At 43.9% G+C, this 24,882-nt stretch overlaps 1 protein-coding gene across 8 annotated transcripts in view; it reads left to right on the forward strand.

The window, feature by feature from the left end:
- SORBS1 (sorbin and SH3 domain containing 1) overlaps nucleotides 1-24,882 on the forward strand; it is a 248,696-nt gene that overhangs the window by 155,313 nt on the left and 68,501 nt on the right. For all 8 annotated transcript variants that reach the window (XM_064269549.1, XM_064269550.1, XM_023546906.2 and 5 more), the window contains 4 exons: nucleotides 2,045-2,189; nucleotides 6,112-6,141; nucleotides 10,380-10,552; nucleotides 12,451-12,514. In XM_064269549.1, coding sequence (XP_064125619.1) covers nucleotides 2,045-2,189; nucleotides 6,112-6,141; nucleotides 10,380-10,552; nucleotides 12,451-12,514 — 412 coding nt within the window. The remainder of the gene's footprint in view (nucleotides 1-2,044; nucleotides 2,190-6,111; nucleotides 6,142-10,379; nucleotides 10,553-12,450; nucleotides 12,515-24,882) is intronic.

The raw sequence follows: 24,882 nt of genomic DNA on the forward strand, positions 1-24,882 counted from the left end.
ACCACTTGCCACCAGGGCTCCTTGAGTAACAAAGAAAGAGGTGAAAAAGGAATCTCCTGGGGCTCCTCTGCTGAATAAGAATTGTCAGGAAGAGCAAGAGCCCCTGTGGGTGGTGTCTGAGCCTTGAGTTGTTATCTGCTCCTGCAGCTATTGTGAGTAAGAGGAAGGAATGGAATTCCTGTTAATTGATCTGATTTCTTTTAGTCGATAGCCATTTTTATGATGTTCCAATAAGACACACACCATAGAGGAACATGTTTAAATGCCTAATGCTCTCACAATTCATCCGTACATCACGTTAGGCATTTATACTTGGCAGAGCTGTATGCCTGATATTTTGTGTTTTTTTGGTGTGCATTCTGGCAGAGTTTTCACTGATATGTCATTTATCTTTGTTATCTCACTTAGGAAGTAAATTAGGAAGAGAGTAATTATTTTCCACTTTACAAATGAAGAAATTGAGATGAGGTACTTTTGTGTGAGATCACACTGAGTCTCTCAAGCCTTGGGAAAAGGTTTTATTCAGTAAACTGAGCTACTTCTCCTAACAGCTGTGCCTATGTAATGAATTTTCCAAGGGGATGGGTTGACCCAACCTGCAAGTACAAAGCTCCTACTGTGTGTCAGGAGCTGTCCCGGGTGCTGAAACTTACACGCCAACTCTTTGGTTGGGCATGTGTTCTCTTGGGGCAAAAGTTGCTAAGAAACACTTTTGTTGGTAGATGGTTCTTATCATTAAGGTGGCATTTACTGAGTACTTGCTATCTGCAGGGCATTAGGCTAGGTACTGGGGGGAGCAGGAGAAAGGAGAGTCATGCTCTTGCCCTGGGGGTGCTTCAAGAGTAAACCAAAACCAAACCAGGTGTCATCAAGTGGATTCTGACTCATGGCAACTCATGTGTTAGAGTAGAGCTGTGTTCCACAGGGTTTTCAATGGCTAATTTTTCGAAAGTAGATTCCAGGTTTCCTGTGGGAAGGCTCTGACCACCAACTTTTTGGTTAGCAGCCAAGCACATTAACTCTCTGCACCACCCAGGGACTCCACTTACAGATCTCTAATGGACCATAATAATTGCCTCAACAGTAACTATCAAAATCTTGTTCTTATAAGCTTATATGTGACAGACTGACTTGATTTGCAAACTTTCACTTAAAGCACAATAAAAAGTATTAAATATATATATATATATATATTGTTCTTAAAATCCTTTGAAAATGATGTCCCGGTTTTAGGGTCTGCAAATTCTAAAGTATAAATTTTGCAAAACTTAGATATGATGGAGAACAGTGTCTTAAATATCCTTGTTACGTTTTGGGTCCTATTTTCATTTGTTTAAAAAAATTAACATTATCCCATCATGCAGATTATAACATTAGTGTTAATAATTTTATTGGTATTTCTAACAGTGACCTCAGGTTCTTAAAGTCTGGATTTTCACAAGGGCATCTTTCACAGGGATCTTTGTCACTCCAATATTGGAGTGAAAAAATATAACATCAGGACAGAATAATATCTAAATTCCAGAAGCAAGCTTTAGTGGAATTGTTCAGTGAGGCTGATGCTAAGAGTAGCTTTCTGAGAGCACTGCTATCGAACTCTTCCGTTGTTACATCGATGTCTTGTCTTCACCTTGTCTCATGTTTCTCTACACAAGTGTACTAAACTTTCCTGTTGAAGCCAGCTCTCATTCTTGGATCGCATTCAAAATTGCATGAGTTTTGCATGTTATTCTACTTTGATTTGATTTGCTTTTTCAGTAACTGGATTGACCCACGGTTATTAATTACCAGGCAAAAATAAAGAATGATATTGCTGAGATTTTCAGTAACATTCACCTTCCCTCTCTCTCCCCTCACTAATACCAGGAAGGAGAATGAGTCTTCCAGATTAAACTGCTAACTGGAATTAATGATACGATATTTCTCATTGTTTATGTTTCTTTTTATAATGAAGGCCTTCTAGCTTTCAGTTTCTTCTTTTGAGAAAATACTAACTCTGGGTTCTGTATGTTAAAGTTAGTTACAGTGCTTGCTTTCTTTCCAGGGTTCAAGTCCTCTACTAAATGAAGTTTCTTCGGCCCGTATTGGGACGGACGCCCAAGCCTTCACACCAGTCAGCAAGCCATCATCTGCTTATCCCTCGACGACAATTGTCAATCCTACCATTGTGCTCTTGCAACACAATCGAGGTAAGGGAGCTTCATGGTGCACCCCCTTCCCCTGGTCAATGGAATCAGCCTAGCTATTCTGTAACGTCTGTGGCAAGAAATCTACCCTTCCACAGAAAATTGCATAAATCCTCACAGATCCAGGACTTCCCTAAGGCCCTCTGCCCCAGTTTATTCACTCCCACAACCCAGACAACAGATGACAGCAGGAAGGCAGAGGCCTCCGATATGGGGTGATGTCAGGTGGAGTCCCTGGGTAGCACAAATGGTTAAGCATATTAGACCACTAACTGAAAGGTTGACAGTTCAAACCCACCCAGAGGCACTTTGGAAGTAAAGCCTAGTGATCTTCTTCTAAAAGGTTATAGCATTGAGAACACTGTGGAGTGTAGTTCTACTCTGCACAGGTGGGGTTGCCATGAGTTGGAATTGACTCGACGGCAACTAACAACAACAGCAATAGATGTCAATAAGTAAGCTGCTGTCAATGCATGTCGTATACCTTGGGTGTTCACATTTGTCTTCTTCAGATGGTAACGCCCAAATAAATAAAAGAAAGGAAGAAGTCTGTGCCTCATAATTCCTTGTCATGAGAATTCTAATCAGAGGCTTCACTTGGAAAATCTAGGTACAATAATATGTCTTTTAAGCAGGGTCATGAATGTTTTAGTTCTTTGACGTAAATTTTCTAGAAAACGTACTCCCTTTAAGGACCGAAATGTTAAAAAAAAAAAAAAAAATTGGGGGGGCGGGGATAGAAAGTTTTTAAAAATATATAAAAGATGTTTTTCTACCCCTAAAACAGAGGTTACTGAACTTTTTCTTAGTGACTCACGGCCTTCATTACTGTCAGTAGTTATTGCCCTGGGACGTCGTTTGGTGATGCCCTCTGAGACAGGAGATTTGTTGGGCTTTCTGTTCCTAGACTGTGTGGCCCCCGCAGCTCTGCTTTGAGTTTTAGTTTATGTTTTCTGTAGTTTCTTTGCTTCTAGTTGGTCTTTCCCATCTTTGGAACTAGATGAAACTAAAGTGCCTCTAGCTAATAACTGTATACGTTGACCCTCCTGCTTTAAAATTCCAGAGAATGATACTAAATCCTGAGTTTTCCTTTTTGGAATTATATAGAGGAATAAACTTTCCCTTCAAAAAAGTCATCTGCAGTGTGAAGTACAGAGCTTTCAAGCTGCTTCCTAGTGTAGAAAGGGCATCTTAGTTGGAATTTCAGAGAGCAGTGGAGATTTATTTTGTTCAGAGCTCAAAACCTGGTACCAAATCTTCCTTTTCTTGAGTCCCTGCTCGCCTGCTTCATAGCTTTCCCCCCGCTCCCTCCCCCTGCATTAACTTGGATAAGAACGAGACTGGAGTCTATTTTTAATTGTTTTCTGTATTAAATAGAGTTTTCTGTTTCTGGCTCCTAACTTGAAGAGCAGATGAATGAAACATTTTCTCTTTCTTTCACTGAAAATCTTCCCACTCAAATCTTAAATAGTTATTTTAGTGGTTTTATTTTTTTCACTATGCGTGGCCCCCATATTAATTTTCACCCATGAATCTGTGTTCTTCAAAAGATCAAAAGGGTCCCAACCCTCACACTAAACTATGTAAGAGCCCATTCTCCTTCTAGCAGTGCCCTGCCGCTTACTGGCAGGAGCTTTCTGTGCCCAGAAAGTGTCCATAATACAGGACACAGTGAAATTTTGGTTCTCTATGAACTTCCTTATGACTCATCCTTTTAAAAAACCCAGTCAAACAGAAGCAAATTAGTTCCCAGAAGGGAAGGCAGTTTCTTTAAAAAATGAGATTTATTCTCAAGGCAGCTTGGTTCTTGGGAAATGCTAAGTCTAATGTCCGCTGCTTCCTCCAAGTTCCCTCTGATGACACCTAGGGAAACATCTTTGGGCACAGCAATGTCTGTGGTTCCTTTATGTTTCTGCTTAGAACAAATGCCACCCTCTTGTTTACCCAAATACCCTTTGGCTCTTGCCTTTCTCTTTCGTGGGAGTTCTGCCCTTGGGTTTAAAAATCGGAATTACATGGTGAGTTACACATCCTTCAAAAGGATACAAATAGCGGCCTTAGAATTTTGGGATTAAATAATAATAATATAACCACTGTTGTCCAGTCAGTTCCAACTCATGATGACCCCATGTGTGTCAGAGTAGAACTGTGCTCCATAGGGTTTTCTAGTGGCTGATTTTTTGGAAGTAGATCACAAAGCCTTTCTTCTGAGACATGTCTGGATGGACTGGAACCTCTAACCTTTCTGTTAGCAGCTGTGACCAGGATGGGAAGGAAGATTTGAATCAGAAAACTCAGAACTGTAGGAACCCCATGGGTCCCCTAGTTCAGGCTTTCAGTGTGCATAGAATACTGGGGTATTGTTAACTTGCAGATTTGGATTCAGGAGGTCCTGGGTAGGGCCTGAGATTCTGCATTTTCAGCAAGCTTGCAGGGCATGCCACTGCAGCTGGTCCATGGGCCACACTTGGAGAGCAAGAGTTCAGTGGTTCCCAGACGTGGATTTTGTGGACATAGTCTACAAGGCAGTCTAGACACCATCCTAGGGTTGCTAATTTCTAACTTTGCCAAATAGCACTACTGAAAAACAGTAGCTACTATCTATCATCACACGTCGTCTTATGAAAGAAAGGTCTTTTTACACCTCAGAAGTGGGAAAAACATGGTCTTTTAAATGGAATAAATTTGCTTCTGCTGGCTGGGGAAGCCCTGCCACTGGCCTGGAGACCAGAGTTTGGGGACCATAGATCCAGTCAAGTACTTTGATTTAACAGACAAGGAAACTGAGGCCAAGAGGTGAGGTGATTGGTTTGTATCATCTGGCCTGTAATTGGCAGAGCTGAGCCTCGAGCTCCAGCTGGACTTCTCGTTGTCCAGCCACCTGACCCATCCACATGCCAGGTGGTGTACAGGTGCTGCTTTTGCTGGCCGTGAGTGCCCCGTGGCCACTCTTTGTTTACTTCTTGCCCACACGGATTCTGGTGGGAGGGTGGGGACTCAGCCAATGGAGACGTTCTTTAATGATGACAGAGCACCCGTGGGCTGGTAAGGGTTCTATTTTTATCTATGTGGCTGCTTTATATTTAGCAGCTGTGGTAGGTAAAGGTCATTTTTTGTGATTGCCCCATAGCACGTAGGCAGGACTCTCCAAAAGAGATGCTAGCCTCCCCTCCCCTGTGAGTGCCCCAGGATGGTGAGAGAGCTATAGAATAGCAGGGCCATGTGATTACAATCAGAAAGAGCACTGGGCTAGGAGTTGGAAGATCCAGGTTCTAGACCCAGTTCTGGTTTACAGTGTCATCTTGGGTCATTTGTGCCCCTTATCTGAAGTCTTTCAGCCAACACTGACCTTTTAAGATTTCTCCTGTACCCTGGAGCAACCAGTCGATATCATGATTAAGAGCATGAACTTGAATACAGTCCTTAACTTTCCTATGCCTCGGTTTCTTCGTCTGTACAGTGGGGAGAATAATTTTATCTACTTGCTTGTTGTGAAGATTAAAAATATTAACATGTGTAAAAGCCCTTAGAATAGTGCCTGGAACTTAGCAAGCTCTCAGGAGGTGGAAACTGCCATGGTTATAATTACAATTACATTTTTCTGGAAAGGTACCAAGACTAAGGTAGTATGAGGTCCTGCTCAGTTGAAAGCAGGGAAGTTGGGAGGGTTCATAAGATGAGATACACACAGCAAGAAAACAGTGCCAGTCCCCTCTCATGGTACATATCTGAGGAAACCGTGCCTGGATAATGGGAACCACGATAATGCCCCTGCAGTCACCTGGGCCACACGACATCTTAGTGTCTAAGCCCAGAGGACAACGAGGACGCAGTTTAGAATCCTAATGAGTTATGCTGGAATTTCTTGGTCTCACCAAGTGCTGTCTAAATCTCACTTATACTGTGTTTTCTTCTTTTGTCACAGAACAGCAGAAACGACTCAGTAGCCTTTCAGGTAGGTGAGAAATATTTGTCGACATGTTAACCCCTGTTTCTGTTAAAGCCGTTCTCTGGCCATCACCGAATACTTAATCAGCAATGTCTCAGGAACTCCTCTGGTGTGTAGGGAACCGGGCTGATTGTTGCACTACAGAGATGATGGAAACAGGAGAGGGCTCTCTCTCTCTGGGAGCCTGCAACCTGGCATGGGCATTCCAAACACATATACCAACTAGTAACTGTGCCCCTCGGAACTGTGATAAGTGCCCAGGTGGATACAAACAGGATGCTCTGAATAAAACCAACAAGGGGTTATGCTTTTCGATGGCATGTGTACAGCAGATCTCTCTAAGGAGGTGACCTTTCTAATCCTTCTAGCTGTCTCATAAAAAAAAGTCTCATAGGACCCTACAAATTGGAGGTTGGGAAATGTGGGCAAGTCCTTCCCTTTTTAGGTGGCAAACCCAAAGAACAGGAGATGACCCCAGGTGATGGGCCCAGCTATAGTACCTCCAGACCAGCAGTGCCTGGAAGAAAGTGCTAGAGCACTGCTTCTTGAGCTTGAGCAGGCATAAGACTCCCCTGGAGAACTTGTCAAAACTTAGATTCTGGGCCACTCTCCAGAGATTCAGATTTAGTAGGTATGGGCAAGAATGTGCCTTTCTAACCAGGCAGTGCTGATACTGTCCTCTGTGCTGACCACACTTCGAGGAGTAGGTGGTTCATCAAGAGCCAACAGTGGTGGGGACTAACTGCAAATACAATCAGATATTGGGACTCACTCCCTGATAAAATGTGCAGGAGTGGGATAGTGTTGGGGTGGAGAGGGGACAAACACATAGGCTGAAATCGTGAGCAGTCCCAACCGTAGGAATGGTGAGACTTTTCCTTAGAGCTTCCTGTAGCCATTCTCCTTTGAGTCCTGCTTCTACCATTTACTCATGGTGCAGCGTCAGGCAGATCATCTAACATCTCCGGGCTTCAGCTTTCTAGTCTGTAAAATGAGGGAAGTGGTAATGCCTATATCATAGGTTGTTGTGAACACCAAATGAGAATTTGCTTATAAACAGCTTAGCGTTGGGCTTTGGCACTCTCTGAGTGCTTAATCGATGTGAGGTCCTCTTATCAGTAGGCACCTCCATTGATTGGCTCCCCCGTGATTTTATTGAGTGCCTACTTTGGGTCAGGCCTGAGCCAGGCTCTGGGGCTCCATCAAGGAATTCTGCTACCCTCAAGCCATTTACAGACCCATATGGTGGTTTGTAACCTTTCTTTGATCACAGACTCCTTTGGAGAAGCCAATGAGAGCAGTAGATTCACTCTCTAGAAAAAACCATGCTCGTGCAAACACATGCATGTGACTTTCATGGGTTTGCAGACCCTGTGAGTTCCAGGGTTAAGAACCCCCGATCTGGTGGATAATAGAAGCTGCCGTTTTCTGAGCAGCTGTGACATGATTTCCACATTACTTCATCTACTGCTGTCCCTGTGATTCCTGGAGAGCCTGGGTGGGTGGGCATGGGGTTTTCACACCCTCTCAGCTTTATCGAGACTTGGCTGCAGGACTAGGACAGGCTGTATTTGAGCTCAAGGTGCCCTTTGCTGTCCCCTCCTTGAGCTGCCATGCTCTACCCCACTTCATCCCCTGGCCCCAGCCCAGGTTGCTGAGAACAGGGAGGCTTTGAAAAGGTGGCTCCTGTGTGCTCACTCCTGCCTTTGGGAGTTTGAAAGAATCATTGAAAAAGTTGGAAAAAGGATCCAGCAACTGGTTAGGAGACTCAGATTGTGGCCCTGGCTGTATCCTCTTCTAGCTGTTTGTTCTGGGTAAAGTGTCTTCACTTCTCTGAGCCAGAGTGTCCTTATGGGGGGGAAATGGAAATAATAATTCTTGCCTCTGCCTCAGAGAGGTGTTGTAAGGATCGTCTGTGATGGAAATGGTAGTGGGGGATGCTTTGCACACTGTAAAGTACCGTATAAATGTGAGACCTCCTCCATGATGTTGGCAGGCTGAAGCTAGTTCTCAGCTCTAAAGTAAGCCTAATGCAGCCTCCCTTGAGTTGAGGGGCAGATCCAGTAGTGGTATTTGAGAGAGTGGGGCATAAAGTAGGTGTTCACTATATATTAAAAAGAAAAAGTACCATTATGTTCCCCAGCTCCCGAAGGAGGGGGTTGGCTGGGCTGGTACTCTCCACCACCGTGCCTTGGATTGAGGCTTTCCCCATCGCCTCTGTGGTGATGGGACTCAGACGGGCCGCCAGGCAACCTCTCTCCCTTTAATGGGTATCTGTGGAGCCGCCGCAGGGCTTAATACTCAGTGACAGTATCTGAGAATGAGACCTGCATGGTGTTTGGCCTCATGATGCTCACAGTCTCCTTGGATAGAGAGACAAGAAAACAAGATAGGAGCCAGGACAGAGAGGTGGCATAGGGTGGAGAGGGGCCACGCCTTCACCAAAGGAAGCGTAAGCATGGCTGTGCTCCCTCATCCCAAAGCTTTGGGGATTGTCTTAGTTATCTAGTGCTGCCATAACAAATACCACAAGTGGGTGGCTTTAACAAACAAATGTATTTTCTCATGGTTTAGGAGGCTAGAAGTCTGAATTCAAGGTGCTGGCTCTAGGGGAAGCCTTTCTCTCTGTCCGCTCTAGAGGAAGGTTCTTGTCTCTTTGAGCTCCTGTTCTGGAGGATCTTCGTGTGGCTTGACCTCTCTCTTACCCCATCTCTGCTGGCTTGTTTAATCTCTTTATTATGTCTCCAAAGAGATTGACTCAAAATACACCCTACACTAATCCTGCCACATTAACGTAACAAAGACAACCCATTCCCAAATAGAATTATAGCCATGGGCATAGAGATTGGAATTTACAACACATATTTTTGGGGAACATAATTCAGTCCATAACAGGGGTAAAGAAAAGGGAGCTTTCCTGTGACTTTTCCCTTGTCAAATCTAGTACCCATTCCACCTCCACTTCAATTTCTGGTTGATTGGTTGGTTTTTTTACGTGTGTAAGCACCTGCTTCCTAGAGTTCTCTTGGTTTCAGTGACACTTTGCTGTACACTCCTGATTCATCTCCTATCCCTCTGATGACTCCTGCATTTCTGGGGGCATTTGTTTTTCCTTCTCCACCTATAGCTGTGGGCATCCCTCAGTGCATGACTTCAGCCCTTGACTCTGTTATCGCATCCCTCCTCCGCTGAGCCCTTCCATCCCCTCGACTTCAGCCATCACTTGTGCTGCCTCGAAACCTGCCCTCCTGCCAGGGCCTCTCCCCTGTACCCCACTCCCATATTTTTTCTTCTAGAGATCCCTGGGACAGTTCCACTTAAGTATCTTCTTGTCATCTTGAAGTTACCACAGTCCAAAGGACACAGCCCTCTCTCCCTCCCTCCCCAACACTTTTCCTAGCTTCCCTGCTTGGATCAGGCCAGGCTCCCAGGCTAGAAACTTGTGTGCAGTCTTCAAGGGAGGCAAGCCAATGTGTGGTGGTGGGAGGACCACTGGAGTCAGGGTGCCTTCCTGTGGCCCTGTGCACTGTAGTCTTGTAGGTCAGAGCTCTGTCATTGTAATGTGCGTAGGAACCTCCTGGCATCTTGTGAACATGTGGATTCTGACCCAGTAGGCCTGCATTCCCAAGTGCTGCTGGTTCAGGGACTACCCTTCACCTAGGAGAAAGCTGTAGAATAAATTTGATGGAACCTTAACAACTCAGTTCTTCAAGAAAAATGACCCTCCTTTCCGCTAAATTGAAAACTGCATCTGCATCACGCTTTCTGCTTGGTGAGATTTAGCACCCGAACCATGTCTCTCCACATTCAATTGTTGAGACTGTAAGAGAAAGCTACGAGTGAGTAGACTCACATGAGTTAAATAAAATCCTCAGGTTCTCAGGTCCTGGGATGCCTTGTTCAGCATCCTTGAGGTTAGGAGTCAGCAACCTTTTTTTTTTTTTTTTTCCAAGGGCCAAATAGTAAATATTTGAGGCTTTGTGGGCCATATGGCTACAGTTTCTGTCACAACTATTCAACTCTACCATTGCAGTCAAAAGCAGCCATAAACAATACATAAATAAGTGGGTGTGGCTGTTTTCCAAGCAAATTTTATTTACAAAAACAGACACTGGCCCCCAGGCTGTAGTTTGCTGACCCCTGCTGTAGGGGGTGTAGAACTGGCAAAGATGTTTTTCCCAGCTCGAGTCTTTTGTTTCGAAGGTCCCAGAAGAACTTCAGCTAATGGTTGTCTTCATTTCCAGATTCAGTCCCAGAAAGAAGAGTGGAAGAGCAGGACTTGGCACCAACTAAGGAAAAACCCACCTCACCAGGCCGGGGTACTGAAAGAAAAGCAAAGGATGGCAGTAGGCGGGTGGTGAAGAGTGCTCAAGACCTAAGCGATGCGTCCATGGATGAAGTGGGCATCCCACTCCGGGTATGAATACTGACCTAGAAGTCCTCCTTAGGCGTCATCCTAAACAAGCCAGTACAGCTGCACCCTTGAGCATACGCGAACCAGTCCACGGGTAACCCAAAGACCCCACGTCCACGCTCCAAGCCCACTGGCTGCTGCAGAGCCTCCACGCTCACACTGGTCCTGGGCTCAGTGTGCAGCAGCCCCTCCCAGGGCAGGCTGGGTGTTAACAAGTCTTACGAAAAAAGGGTTTCGTGGCTAAATGAATATGGGAAAAAGCTTTATGGAGCCAAGTTAGAAGTTTTTCTGTAGCAGAACTTTTGAGAGGTTTTGGGTGTGTCCAGGTGGGGAGTGCTGTGTTTCCCAGTCTTCCTTTATTATTCTGTGGAGCGCATGAGGAAATCATTGGTCCAGGGTCATTTAGACAACCCTGGAGAAAGTGAGAGGCCCAGGGTCTATTTTTGAGTTCAGGAAGAAGTTCACTTGATGGGAGACACTCTGTCACCTAGAGAGAGCAGGAAACTCCAAGGGAACCACAGAGCGGATTCCACTTGCCCACCTGCCCAGACCCCAGAGTAGGTGTAGCCCCACCCCAGCTCTCCCCAGGCCCTGAGGACTTCCAGGGAAGGCCAACTTTTGAAACTGGGTTGGGACGAATTCCACTCCTCCCCATTTGCCCACTGGCTGCTATGTATTGTTCCTCTGTGGTTTCCATTTAGGAAGATGGACTAGTTTGTGTCCTTTTCAACGAGGCACGTCACATTGATGGAAACAGCAGTGGGCTAAGCCTCAGATGGGCTGTTCTCTGACCCTAGCTTATAATATAGAAAGAGAATTATTACGCATAGTTATAGCAGCTCCCTCTTTATTCAGTGCATGATCTCATTTCAATATCACTCCCCCTACAAGATAGATACGGGTATCATTCCCATTTTATAGATGAGGAAACAGAGACTCAGAGGGGTTATGTTCCTTGGCCAAGACTATACAGCCTGTAGGTGGCAGGACATTATGTCCAATCCCAAATCCATACCCTAACCATTGTGTCAGGCGCCCTCCCACTTACCTTTTCACCAGCTTTGTGACCTTGGGCAAGTCATTTGGCTTTCTGTATCTCATTTCCTCATCTGTAAAGTGGGAGTGAAAATATCTGATCTAATCGCGTATCTGTTCCCTTCCATTTTATTTTTATCTTAAACAACAAAAAAAGAAACAGCTTTGTGGTGAAGATGAATATTCGATGGCTCTGGATGCTGTAACGGGTTGTGTTTCCATGTGTGCGTTCTAAGTCTGGCCCTGCGCAAGGCGACTTAGGTGCACGTCTGCAAAATAACTCAGAGGCCTGGCCTAATGAGCAAACTCTTTGTCTCTTTGGAAACCCTGGTGGCATAGTGGCTAAGAGCTACGGCTGCTAACCAAAAGATTGGCAGTTAAATCCACCAGGCACTCCTTGGAAACTCTATGGGGGAGTTCTGCTCTGTCCTATAGGGTCACTATGAGTCAGAATTGACTCGACAGCAATGGGTTCAGTTCAGTTTGTCTCTTTACTTCAGTCTAGTATAGTCTTTATGGAGAAAGATTCTCTCTAAAAAGGAAAACTACTGTTTGGCCCTTTAAAAAAAAATTGTATAAGAATGGAGACATTCCGAGTAGATACTTGTCCGCTTCAAAATCTGCATCTTTTTGATCAAATATTATTTTGTAGATTCAGTTCTGAATTTCTTGGTCCTTTCTCAAAAGCTTTGCATTTTTTAAAAGATTTAAATGTGAGATTGCAAAGATACATAGAGTTATGTGGCTGAGTTTTGACTTTAGAAGTTGCCACTTTCCTGTTTGATTTTAAGCTGGTAATCATAGAAGTTTTAACACTTGCCAAGATTTACATTTTATGTTATTTTTTTGCCTTTGTTTTTATCCAGAACACTGAAAGATCGAAAGACTGGTACAAGACTATGTTTAAACAGATCCACAAACTAAACAGAGGTATTGATTTTGTTTGTAGACGCTGTTCTGTGCTGTGTGCTATGCTATCGTATGTTGACTGTTGTATGTTGGGGTGAGAGCTTAAATGCAGTCTGCTCGATGCCAGAAGACAGGTCCTGTGGCTGGACCGCGTTAGGGACTGGCCTGCCTGAGCCCAGACTTCATCAGGCCCCAGCCTGCCTAAGCCCAGCCATGCACCCTCAGAGCAAAGGAGTGGGGAGGCACTTGTGCACTTGCCTCAGACTTGAGGGCAGCCCTCAAGTCCTCCCCACCAGATGCTGTGGAATGCAACTGCTTGTGCTCCAGCACCTACCTGCCTGGGTACACAAGCAGCTCCAACTTCTACCTGCTTCCAGCTTAAGGTGCATCTCCCTGTGTCAGCCCTCCACTGCCTTGGGGGCAGAGTGAGTTGAGAAAGCACTGAACTGACTGTTAAGAACACCGGATTCTCACCTGGATTCAGTCCACCAAGCACTCCTGTGTCCTTGGGCTAATTTCGTACCTCTCTATGCTTGTCCCACTTCCCTTCCTCCGAGGAATGTTTCAGGGTCCAGAGGAGAACAAATCATGCCTCCTGAAGAAGAATGCATGGTGCACCTGTAAGGCAACCTGAATGTGAAAAATTATCGTCCCCAGCTGCAAGGCAGCACTTGGCAGGTAGCCTTGAGAGTCAGTCAAGAGCTGATACACCAGAGCCGGCTCAAGCTGAAAGGCAGTGCTTCCAAATCAGGAGCCCCCCGGGCTGTCAGCAGGTGACCCAGCATGGTGGCAGAGCCCCAGGCCCCCACCCTCAGCTCTCAGTGCCTCTGCGCCTCCGATCAGCTGATAGGCAGGAATGTAGCTGCATGATGGGAGGGCTACCGCTTCTCCCGAGCGCAGAGAATCCCGGCCTCCCCTGTGGCCAAATCCAGTCTGGCCGCCTGGCACAGATGACACATGAAGGCAAAGCCAAAGCGTCAGTGTTCCACCTAAACTGTAGCTGTCCAGTTTCTCTGATTAGCTGTGGATGCCAACTAACGTCACTGTTAATTAGCTCCTGCAGAGTTCACAGTGAACCTGGGTGTGCCCCTCTGCACACTTTCTAAAGACTGAGCTGTTCATTATTGAGCATTTCGGAGTCAAGAATAAATACACTATGGTGGGACAATGAGTTCAGCCATGATGGTGTTGCTAAAGACTGGGCCTCTTTGATCGGCTGGGGCCGTTTTCACTGGTCACGTGCTCAAGCTGCTGTTCATTTCCAAGAGCAATCTGTCTCTCTCTCACCTGCAGACCCAGCTTTGGCAGCTCAGATGCTGAGACGTGGGTGTATACGTGCAAAATCTCTCATTCTGCCCACAGGCAGCATTGGTCCTCTTGTAGATTATAGTTGTTAACTCAACCTAAATTACAGGTTCTGAACAAAACTACCTGCCCTACACATAAAAAGTAATCTTCTTGATTGCCTTGACTCTAATGTCCACAACACAAGCTTTGATTAAATAAGTTTTCATGATAGTGCTTTCATTACACACTGTTTACCAGCATAATTCCTCTTTCTTGCCTGTGAAAAGTGAAAACTTAAAGCATTGTGATAAATGCTTCTTGCTCATAGAGCCTGTATATATGTAATTCTTTGTCCAAGAAGAAAAATGATATTGTCTCTCTAGATGTGTCTCAGTAATTCAGGCAAAAGGACTGGATTTTTTAAAGTGGTCTGAATTGTTTCGTATCACTAGTGAAGCTTAGTATGTGCCAGCATTCAAGGAGCCTGAATTGTGTATGGATTCCTATTTGTTCATTCTCTCCATTTGTATCTTCCTCTATTCTCTCTCCCAAACCTGCTCCTCTGCCTAGACACTCCTGAAGAAAACCCTTATTTCCCTACGTACAAATTCCCTGAACTTCCTGAAATCCAGCAAAATTCTGAAGGTACCATAAACTTAGACAGTATATCTGTTGTCCTAGCCTTAAATTAATTCCTATAGTTCTGTTATAGGAATAAGATTTGGCTTTTAGGTTTTATTTTTATAGTTTTTTTAATTTTTGGCTGGTAAAAAAATTTATTTCACTTATTTGCATGATGTGCTATATTAGAAATAACTAAATTCTTTCTAATTCATTAATCTCTTTTTAAGTGTGGTGCCCGTGTGCTTTAATAACACTAAAACAGGTAATCAGCCATTCAAAAGAGCCGTTTCTCAGTTCTTCCACTTCGTGGTGGATAGTTTCAAAATCCACTGCTTTTCTCTGCTACAGAGGACAGTCCTTATACTCCTACCTACCAGTTTCCTGCATCTACTCCTAGTCCTAAATCTGAAGGTAATTAAAGGAAGACTGTGTGCCTCCCTTTGTACTCGTGCTGTTACGTTCTTTTTTACCTTGGGGTTTTTCCTGGTTGCTAAGAGCTATCTCCCCATCATTTGCTTCCCTTTAACCTTGTATTCTGTGGTGGTGTCTCACTCTCTGCTGTGTAACCAGAGTCTATCCAGATGGTGTTTTATTTCTGTTCCCTTAAGGTTTACCTGATTAATGGGGTAGCCAGTGTAGCGTATAGTGCTTTGAACACTGTGGGACTCTCGGAAAAACTGTCCTACCCAGCTACCCTGGGCTTTATATTTGGGGAGGTCACATGGTGCTAGTAGCTGCACAGTGACTCAAGGAAGTTGAGTCATTATGGCTGATGGGGAAAAGGAGGTACCTGCCAGCTTTCAACAACAAAGAAATCACCAGGTTCCTATCTGTGCAGCTGATTTGTCACTGGGTCTGTGTTAGCATGGGCCCTCGCTATATCTCCTTGGTAGGGAACTCCTGAAGTGGTATCCAGGTATAAATTCAGTCATGGTGGGAGATTATATCTCTTGAAAATCAGGGTTTTGACCAAGCTAGAAAACATTTCATGAAAGAGTTGGATAGGAATTGGGACCTGCGGGGAGTGGGGGGTGGGCGGGGGAACCACATTTGAATCTGAGACATTCTTTTCTGGGGCAAAAAGTCTTTTAAGTTTGAAAGAATTATTCTAACCTAGTGTCAAAGAATTTCTTCTTTTTTTTCGGCGGCAGTGGGTTTAGTGTCAAAGAAGCCTCTAGTCAAAGGTGAGTGGTAAGGACAGTATCCTGAGAATTATCTTAGTCTTAGGGATTGTCTGATCTTTGGATGAGCAGCCCAGAAAAAGAGGTGGATGGGGTCTGCAGGAAGAAGTTTTGTTAAATGCTGTTCTAGGATGAGGTGTTGAGTGCTGTGAACGTCAGTCATTTCACTGAATTAATATTGAGTACTTGCTGTGCACCATGTGCCACCCTTGGCACTGAGGATGTTGCCATGAATAAGACATGGCCCCTGTCCTCAGGGAGCTCACATTCATCAAGGAATTAGACAAGTCCACCTTGACAAATTATGTCCAGTGTAATAGCAGTTGCAGGAGCAGGTGTCCAAAGACCACAGAAAATCTTGCAGGCACCCAGCAGGGGCTCAGTAAATACCTGGAGAAGGTTGGTGAGTGAAGAGTTTAGACTATGGAACCAGAGTTCTTTTCTAGAGTTGAAGCCCAGCCCTTGCACCTTGTTGGTTCTCTGCTCTGATTAGCTCAGCAAACCATCAAACAGCCCTTCTCACCATTGATCAAGTCATCCATCCCATCATCCACCAAACTCTTATTGATATTTAACGTATTCAGGGATAATGTGCTGGAATCTGTTAGACACAGTTTCGTTAAAATACCGTATTCCAGTGTTGGTCTCCCGAAACTAAGTAAGATTTTGTTCAGTCTAAGAAATAGTTGAGTGTTTTGTGCTAGATCAGTGGTTTCTATTTTCAAAGAAAAGTCTACCAAACAAACCTAGACTTAAGAAACAAAAAAGCTAATTGTTTGATATTAACCAGTAACCTCTTCACTGTCAGCCAGAGCTTCTGTTTGGTGTGAGATGACCTAGTCTTTCTGTCTTGGGGTGCTGATTCTAACCAAGGGCAGTAGTGAAGGAACAGTTGGCTGAGTTGAACACAAACAGAAGTATTTCCAAGGTAATTTTGCCTGAATGTGATTTTTGATTTGTGCTTTATTTGAAATTGAGAGCCAAACACACCCTTAAGCTAGAGCTCACTTCTAGAGAAGATGGCAAACATTCAGTCACCTTTGAGCACAGTGAACCTGAAGGCATGGCATCTCATAGTCGTGGGCAGGTGAAGGTCTACCTGGAAAGGTCCTTTGGAGAACAGTGATCCCATCAGGCTGAAAGATTGCCTGGCTTCGACCTGTTACGGGCAGCACCAGCGGCTCTCCCAGGCAGCTTGGCTATTGGTCTCGCAGTCAGGGTTTCACAGCATCCTCCCCTCCCACCCCACCAGAGCTTCCATGTCACCAGCCGCCACACCTGGCAGCCTTGGCTAACAATAACATCTGCTTTCTGGTCCACGTCAAGTCAGGCACAAGAGGGAATTGGGGTTATTTTGCTTAGAGATGTAAACTGCGAGGAGTGACAGGATACCTTTTTACATTAATTTAGTAGCCAATCTGACTATTTTTTTATTTTCAAAGACCAAAGAAGTGGTCTTAAAATAGTGAAGGGAAAAATTAGCTTGGATATAAGAAATTGATAATAGCAGAGGTGACTAGACTTTAACACAGGTTTCTAGGACGTACTTCTCCTGGAGACCTTTTAAGATTCCATCTCTTGCCCCCAGCCCTGTCTCATTGACAGATCCACACATACATCACTGATTGATTTAATGAGATGAAGACTTTTTACAAATAAGTGAAACATTTGAGCTAGAGGATTTTAAAGAATTGTTTTTTTCCTTTGTTTTTAAGTTTTAAGAATTCTCTGGATTTGTGGATCCGTGATAGGTGGTTTTGATGTCTGTGAGCTCTGATAGGCCTCATTAGCCCTGTCCTTGGTGCTGCTCCAGCCCTGCTCTGGGGGCCCTGGGCTCTATGTACATCCTTCTTAACGTAAGAAAGCTTTATACCTTTCAGAGAAATGCGTTAAAGACAGATTAGCACTGAATAGAGGCTCTACTACAGATTTTAATGAGTATTGAGAAAATAGACAGTTTTGTGGAGAAACGTAAGCCGTCATTTCAGAGTCTGTACCCTGGGGAAGAAAAAGTTGTGGCTGGTGTTTGTTTAATTCAGAATTCCGAACTAGAATGATTTGTAATGAGCTTATCAGAACCCTAGCCTAAGAACTGCTGCCCCTGAGTTCTAGTTGTTTCTGTAGTATATAAAAGACATTACTAAGTATCTCAAAGCTGATTTCTCCTAAATAGTAAAGGACTATGTTAAAGTTTATGCTGGCTTAGTACTTCCCTCCTCCTCCCAGCAACAGTGAAAAATAAACTTCTGGCCAGACTTTTAGAAGATAAATAGAATGATCATGTCCGAATCATTAAGGTTTAAAATATGTGTGCGTGTGTGTGTGTGTGTGTTAAGCTCTGTAGATTCCAACAAAGAACAGTCACTTCTAATCATTTTACAGTCTTTGAGATTGTGGGGCAGGAGAGGCGTAACATAAAATTATACTTTGTTTCATGAAGCACTTGGGAGGAATTGGGGCTAGGGCATTTGGGGAGAGTAGAATGAATCCAGATTTATTTCCTATAATTTTGCTACATACCCTGATGACTAGAAAACTTATCACAAATAAAAGTAATAAGAAGTCCTTTGGGAATAACATTCAAGTAAAGCTACGTAAATGAACTTACTTTCTTTGTCTTTTACCTGAACTTGACCACCTCTTTCCTGTTGTTTCTTCCCTTCTGACCCAAAGCTATTTGTCTGTGAATTTCATTCCATTCTTTCTGTTAAAGGCAAAAGCCCTTTGCTTGCATCTGAGATGCTACTTGTTCAGAAAGATTGTGGCAGTGAAGAGAAGGTGGTGTTGATGGACACCAGCTCCGGCCACACCTGCCCCTGCCCCTGAGCCAGTAACCTTGGAAGGGTTGCTAGGATGAGTCTTCAAAATCCTGCCTATGGTTTTTTCTCAAAGCTGGAGCAATGGTTTAGAGAATAGTTTCCCTTTTCTTTCTCTTCTGCTTTAAGGAACAGAATGTAGTGGTGGTACTTAAGCACCTCACAAGAATAATCCTATTAATTATGGTAACATAACCACCATGTGGACCCCCGGTGGCACAGTGGTTAAGAGCTCAGCTGCTAACAAAAAGTCAGCAGTTGGAATCTACCAGTCCCTCCTTGGAAACCCTATGGGGCCGTTCTGTTCTGTCCTATAGAGTCGCTGTGCGTTGAAATTGACTCCACGGCAATGGGTTTTTTTGGTAACCACCATGACGACAGTGTGACTGCTATATATTGACCCCTTGCTGTATACAAGGCTCTTTGCTGAGTGCATTACAGTTGTTACCTCATTTTTATCCTACCAGCAACCCCAGGAAGTAAGGCCTTATTTTACTAAATGAAGAATCCAAAGCTCAGAGAGGTTAAGTAACATGTGCAAGATCACACAATAAGTGGCAGAGCCAGGATTCAAACCCAGGTCTACATGACCCCCAAACATGTCTTTTGCTATCTTAGGCACCTATACTACTCTGCTGATTCTTCCCCTCTCCTGATACACTTGGTGTGCTTGGTTTTTCCACCCTTGCCAAGGCTCTATGATGCCTAACTCAGGCATACAGCTCCCCCTGCTTCTGAGTCAGTCATTTCTCAGTCTACTGATCCAGTGTCTCCCAGGGTAGTGCCTGGGAATATATAGTTAGGAAAGCAACTCAGGTGATTTTGACACAGGATTGAGAACCACTGGAATGGAGGGGTACCAGCCCTTCCCACCCCTCCCCCCAAAAGGAGAAAGATACTCACCCAGATGCAATTTTGAGGATTTGGATATAGAATTAGAGTGGGGAATACAGATGCAAAAGAGCTAGCCTTTCCACTCTGAATGTGCCCAAATGGCAGTGGCACTCTTGGTATGTTTGATGTTATGAAATGAAAAATATTTTCAACTGGTGTGTTACTTTGTGGTCCATGGCCTGTGAGGACCCATTAGGCTGTGTCAGGGTTAAGGGTTATCAGCCAGAGGTAAAGTCCCAGAGACCAGCTTTTCCCCTTGCTTTTGGGTACCTCTTCCACTGCCTTTCAGGCTGCTGGTGGGCACTGCCACCTCCTGGTGAAGTGACTCAAGACACCACCTCTAGGCATCCCCAGATGTGGCTACATATTATGTCACAGTGGTCTACTTCTTGTGTTTTTTCCTCATTCCTAGACGAGGATGTTCTAAGACAAGGATTTAAGGAGGCTGGTTTTCCCAGGCACATCTGTACGTATTTCAGTTAAAATAACCCTGTATCGGCCGTATAGGATTTCTAAGAATAGCCTTGTTTTGCTTGAGTGTCAAGCAAATCGTTCTAATGTGAAGATACTTGGCCAGGATCTGTGCCTCCTGCCCTAGACTCCAGCGAGTACTGCCCAGAGGAGGGGCTGAGCTGCTCGGAGCCATCACCTTTGCTCTCCTGACTAAAACTGCCCCAGAAGGTCTCTGCTGGGAAAAATCTCCAGCTGGCCTGCAAGATAGTTGAGGAGCAGTAGCGGCCATTCCCTTTCCACTTTTGAGTCCAGGAGTCAAATAGGAGACAAGAAGGGTGAGTCTTTTCTACCCCTTTGGTTCTCCCACAGTTTTAATCCTTTAACTTCTTTCCTGCTCCACTCCATTCTCTTCTACTCCTTCAGAGTTCTATTTTTTTACTTTTCCTGTACTTGCCTGCGACACCAGTTCAGTATCCCATCTTGAGCTTCTGTTCATTCTTTGAAACTTGATGGCCCTTAACCAAAACTTACACAGCTTTGTGAATCGTTTCCCAGCTCTCTGAACTTCTTGTTCTCTGTGCCCCGCCTCTCCTTTTGCGTGTTCTTCCTCTTCCATCCAACCCAGACTTTGTATCCAACCATACACGTCTTTCTTTTTCTTTGAATAATTTTATTTGTCGTGCATGTGCCTGTGTGCATATGCCTCGCCTTACCCCTTTATGCTTTCTCTCCCTAATTGTGTGTAGGAAAGTAGGAGAAGGAATTAGTTTAAACAATGGAAAAAGACTGTTAAAAAAAGAGCCATTAATGTTATAAAAATAATTTTAAGTTTAAAGGCCTAAGAAATGCGTAAAATTAAAATTTAACTGGTATAGGCAAGTGATTATGCAAATGATGCTTTTTTCCCATCACCACATTTTGGTCACTTGCGTACTTTTTTTAGAATAATTCTCAACCAGCAGTTTCTCTGTTTGTCTGTAAGGTTGTTAAAAGTTCTCAAAAACAAACAAAAACCACCAGGAGGTCTTTTAGAAGCTGACATAAAGTCTCTGTGGTTGCAAAGGCAAAATATGTGCCTCCTAGCAGTTTTAGGGGTGTGGCCATCCCCAGATTGAGCTTCTACAGACAGATTGCCAAAGCCCAGTTGAGAATCATTGATGTGTAAACATCAGGGCCCAGCAGGGGCCTTCAGGGCCCAGACGTGAGTTGTTCACCTTGTGTAAACCCTGCTTAGTGTTGGAGCTTTCTGGAACTCTTTGGCTTTGGAAGTTCTGCGTGTTGCTGCCAAGGCTTGGTGTCCTCTGCTTAGTGTTCTGGAGGTACAGCCAGCCTGTGACTCCATCAAGAGCAAGAATCACAAGACCCCGGCTCAACTGGGCCCACTGTGGCAATGTTTTAAAGAGCCCTTGGGGAAATAGTGAGGGCAGGATTTCAGGCATTGGTTCATAAACAGCTTGGGAAATGCTTCATTTAATGTTGTAACTATGATGGGAAAAAAAAAAAGCCTACACATTTCATTTGGCAAGTTGTACATAGGGTTGCTATGAGTCGGAAGTGATTTGACAGCACCTGGCAACAACAGCAGCAGTGTATGGGAAGACAGACAAGTGATCCTTTCTTCTGGTTACCCAGTTTTCCCATTCATTGGTGTTTCTAACTTTATACCTGTCTTCCCCAGTGTCGATTTAGCCTCCTAGGAGAAGGTAGCAGAAGAAGCAAATGGAAGATGTGGCAAGAGTGGCTCAGATCCACCCATTGGCTCTGGAGACCTGCAGAAGGAAAACTAGAAGGGGGGTGGCAGTTAAATTCAGAGAATACTTGCTTCAGCGTCACCAGGGAGGGGTGATGCAGAAAAATAGGGCAAAGGCTTCAAGGGCTGGAAATCCGCCTGGCTGACACTACAGTGTGAGACCGAAGTGTCAGAACAACACCCTCCCCTGCCTCTTCATAATGTTATGAAATACCCACAGTTTTTCACCTTTCCCAAGTTTGGGCAATGAGGCAGGGGTGAAAAATAGAACAAAGCACCCATCCCTGTCACAGGGCTTAGAGGCAGCATAGGGGAAGTAGAGTCAGAAAGACCGTGAATCCATTCCTGCTTTGCCTCTGTCTCCCTGTGTAGCTGAAGAGAAGTTTCCTAACCTCTCTTAGTTGTCCTTATTTATAAAACGAAGTAAGAATATTACTTACCTTACAGAATTTTTGCAAGAATTAAGGGAGGTGACATTAGTAAATTATCAGCTACTATTTGGCACTTAATGATAACTCTGATTATTATTATTTTTTTAAGCTGAGATATAAATTCCTTTTCATTAGATTTTAAGACAAACATCAAAAATGAAAAATATAAGTTGTACGTCCCCTAGAACTTGTCCTAAGTTGTTTAGATGAATTTCTACAACTTTAGTTAGCCTTCTTAAAAGCCATTGAACTGTAATCCAACTGTCAGGTTCAGATCCTGTGGACACTGTGTGAGAAAGGAAAGGGTTCACACAGATACCCCTACCCTGTGTTAGCCCTGGGTGGGGGAGATTCCTTTTCCCTACCAACACCAAGTAAGAAATTAGCTTTTAAGAACATTCGCTTGTTGAGACTGTCTGTGTTGTCTTCACCCACCATCTTTGCTATTTCTTCTACTACTTTTCAAAGTGCACAAATTGCTGAATTCCCTAAGTAGTGCTATTTTTTCCGTCTTATAAAAAATGATTCCTCATTTTCTTCTAACAAACTCTAGAATTTTACATTAGAAAGCTCTAGGGAGAAGAACTTTTTTTAAGCACTCAAGCTTTAAAAGAAAAACCTTTGACTATTTAAATGCTGTTTTTCCCCATGAGAAATTTGCTTCTTACCTCAAGAACCAGGTAATAGTTATACAGTAAAACCTGGAACCTGTGTAAGATGGAAGCCTATCAGAGAAGGAAAACGCAAATATTTTCCACTAATAGTGATAGAAAAGTGGTAAGACTACACCTGTCAAAGGTGAAAAACTTGCGAGACCCGGAAAAACGAGGCAGCCCCCTCAAGTTCCGGCTCTCACAGTTTTCACTGTAGATTTAACCCTCCCCACACCATCTACTGATGGGCCGTAAGTTCTGTATGATCCAGAGAGGGGCAGGGATTTGAGCTAAAATGATAGACTGGATTTTAAGCAATTCATACACTAATTTCTAACTAAGCTAAGCTAATTTTCATTCGGGGAGGAACCTTTTTACCAATCAAATTTTTGCAGTCAAAGCTAATTTTTAGTTCTCTTTGACATCATGGCATTTTATTGGTACAGTAATCAGAAGTTTTGTTAAAAATAACAAAAAAACTAGCAGGACAAAATTCAGAACAGTCTTTGAACATATTTCTGGATCCCGTTTTATCTACGTAACTCCTTTCTCCATTTTTAGAAGTTAATATAAATAAGCTTGCATACTTGGTTTATAGCAGAAAAAAAGCTTGACTATGTTGGTAGAGCCCTGCTCAACCTTAATGTTAAGTGATTATCCTCAATCAAAAGGAGAGGAAAAAGTACCTTGATACCTGATACCTTTCTTGTATTGGCCTGGGGGAAACTGGGACAGATAAAAATGGGGAGAGGAGTAGGGGAAGGAAGGGGTGATAGGGAGGCTGTCTTTGAACAGTGCTTAGAATATTAGCAGTGCTAGCTTTATTTATTTATGGTAGCTTTATTTACATCTCATGAAGTATTCTGGCCTTTTCTGCTCTGAAACTTAAAACGGTTTGCGTAGGGAAAAGGACTTAGTCATTACATATTACAATGAGTTATTTGACCTGCATTTATAGGTTAGTTCATGTGCTTTGTTGAAGTTGTTAAGGATTTTAAGGAAAGAGTTGAGTCTTCATTCTGTATTTGTAAATTCTGAATTCCAGGTTAGCAAGATAGTAAGAAATGGAAAAGGCTGACTGTTCCACACTAACTCTTGTTGGCGTAATGTTATGGAGGGGGCCGTCATGATTATAGTGACTAAATAGCCTACATTTTCAGGACAGTTCCATAAGTATATCTGTGGCCCAGTTTTTAGTTCAGAAAACACTGGCACTGCCATGAGAGTTCAGATCTTGTTTCATTTTGCAGATCTTAGAGCCCCAATGTCTTAGTGCTCTATTGCTGCTATAATAGAAATATCTCAAGTAGATGGCTTTAACAAACAAATTTATTCTCTCAACAGTTGAGGAGGCTAGAAGTCCACATTCAGGGCACCAGCTCTAGAGGAAGGCTTTCTCTCCGTATTGGCTCTGGGGGAAAGTACTTGTCTTCTTTTAATATCTGTGGGCCCAGTATTCTTGGAGGTTCTCAGCACAGTGGCCAAAGGACATACTCTGCTCCTGGTTCTTCTTTCTTGATGGGCGGTGAGGTCCCTTCCTTCTCTGCTCACTTTTCTCTCCTTTTATCTCTTGTAAGATAAAAGTTGTGAGTTAAGCAAGGGTGTGACTTGAGTAAGTGTATGACTTGAGTCACACCCTTAAGGTACACTCCACAGTCATCCTGCCTCATTAACATATAAAAAAATCCAGTGGGTTAGGATTTACAACACATCACAAAACAGGATAATTACATCAGATTACAGAATAGAGGGCAAACACACAATACCAGGAATCATGGCCTAGCCAAGTTGACCCGTATTTTGGGGGAACACAATTCAATCCATGGCACCCAGTGTACAGCTTATTTGGGGATAACTGTCACACCCTTGGAAAGCCACAGAAACTCATATGAGTTTGATTTGCTCCAGAGTCAAAATTTAGACACTGAGCAATACCTTCGCAGAGCAAACTGGAGAACCGCATCGGCCACAGGTGTGTTGCGTTTCAAGGAAAGAAGTCCACTCAAGGAACTAAGTTGTGTTGGAATCGAAACGAATTTTGATGAGGGTTAGGACTGATGTAGTGGTTTCCTCAGAATGTTTTCTTAGCTGCAGAACCATTTTTGTTAACAGGTATTGTATATTGAATCTTAACATATAAAATAGGTGGAGGCTGAGGTGAGGAGCCAGAAACGAGACCCTCTGGGCCTCCAATAGCAACCCCCAGAGCCCCTGGGAAGGGCTCCATGGAACCCACCAGACTACACTAATACTCTGTAGCTTGGCCTTCCACAGGTCCATCTCAGCCCCTACCTCTGACC

This window comes from Loxodonta africana, chromosome 16 (genome assembly GCF_030014295.1).
Source record: "Loxodonta africana isolate mLoxAfr1 chromosome 16, mLoxAfr1.hap2, whole genome shotgun sequence".
NCBI classification, from domain to species: Eukaryota; Metazoa; Chordata; class Mammalia; order Proboscidea; family Elephantidae; genus Loxodonta; species Loxodonta africana.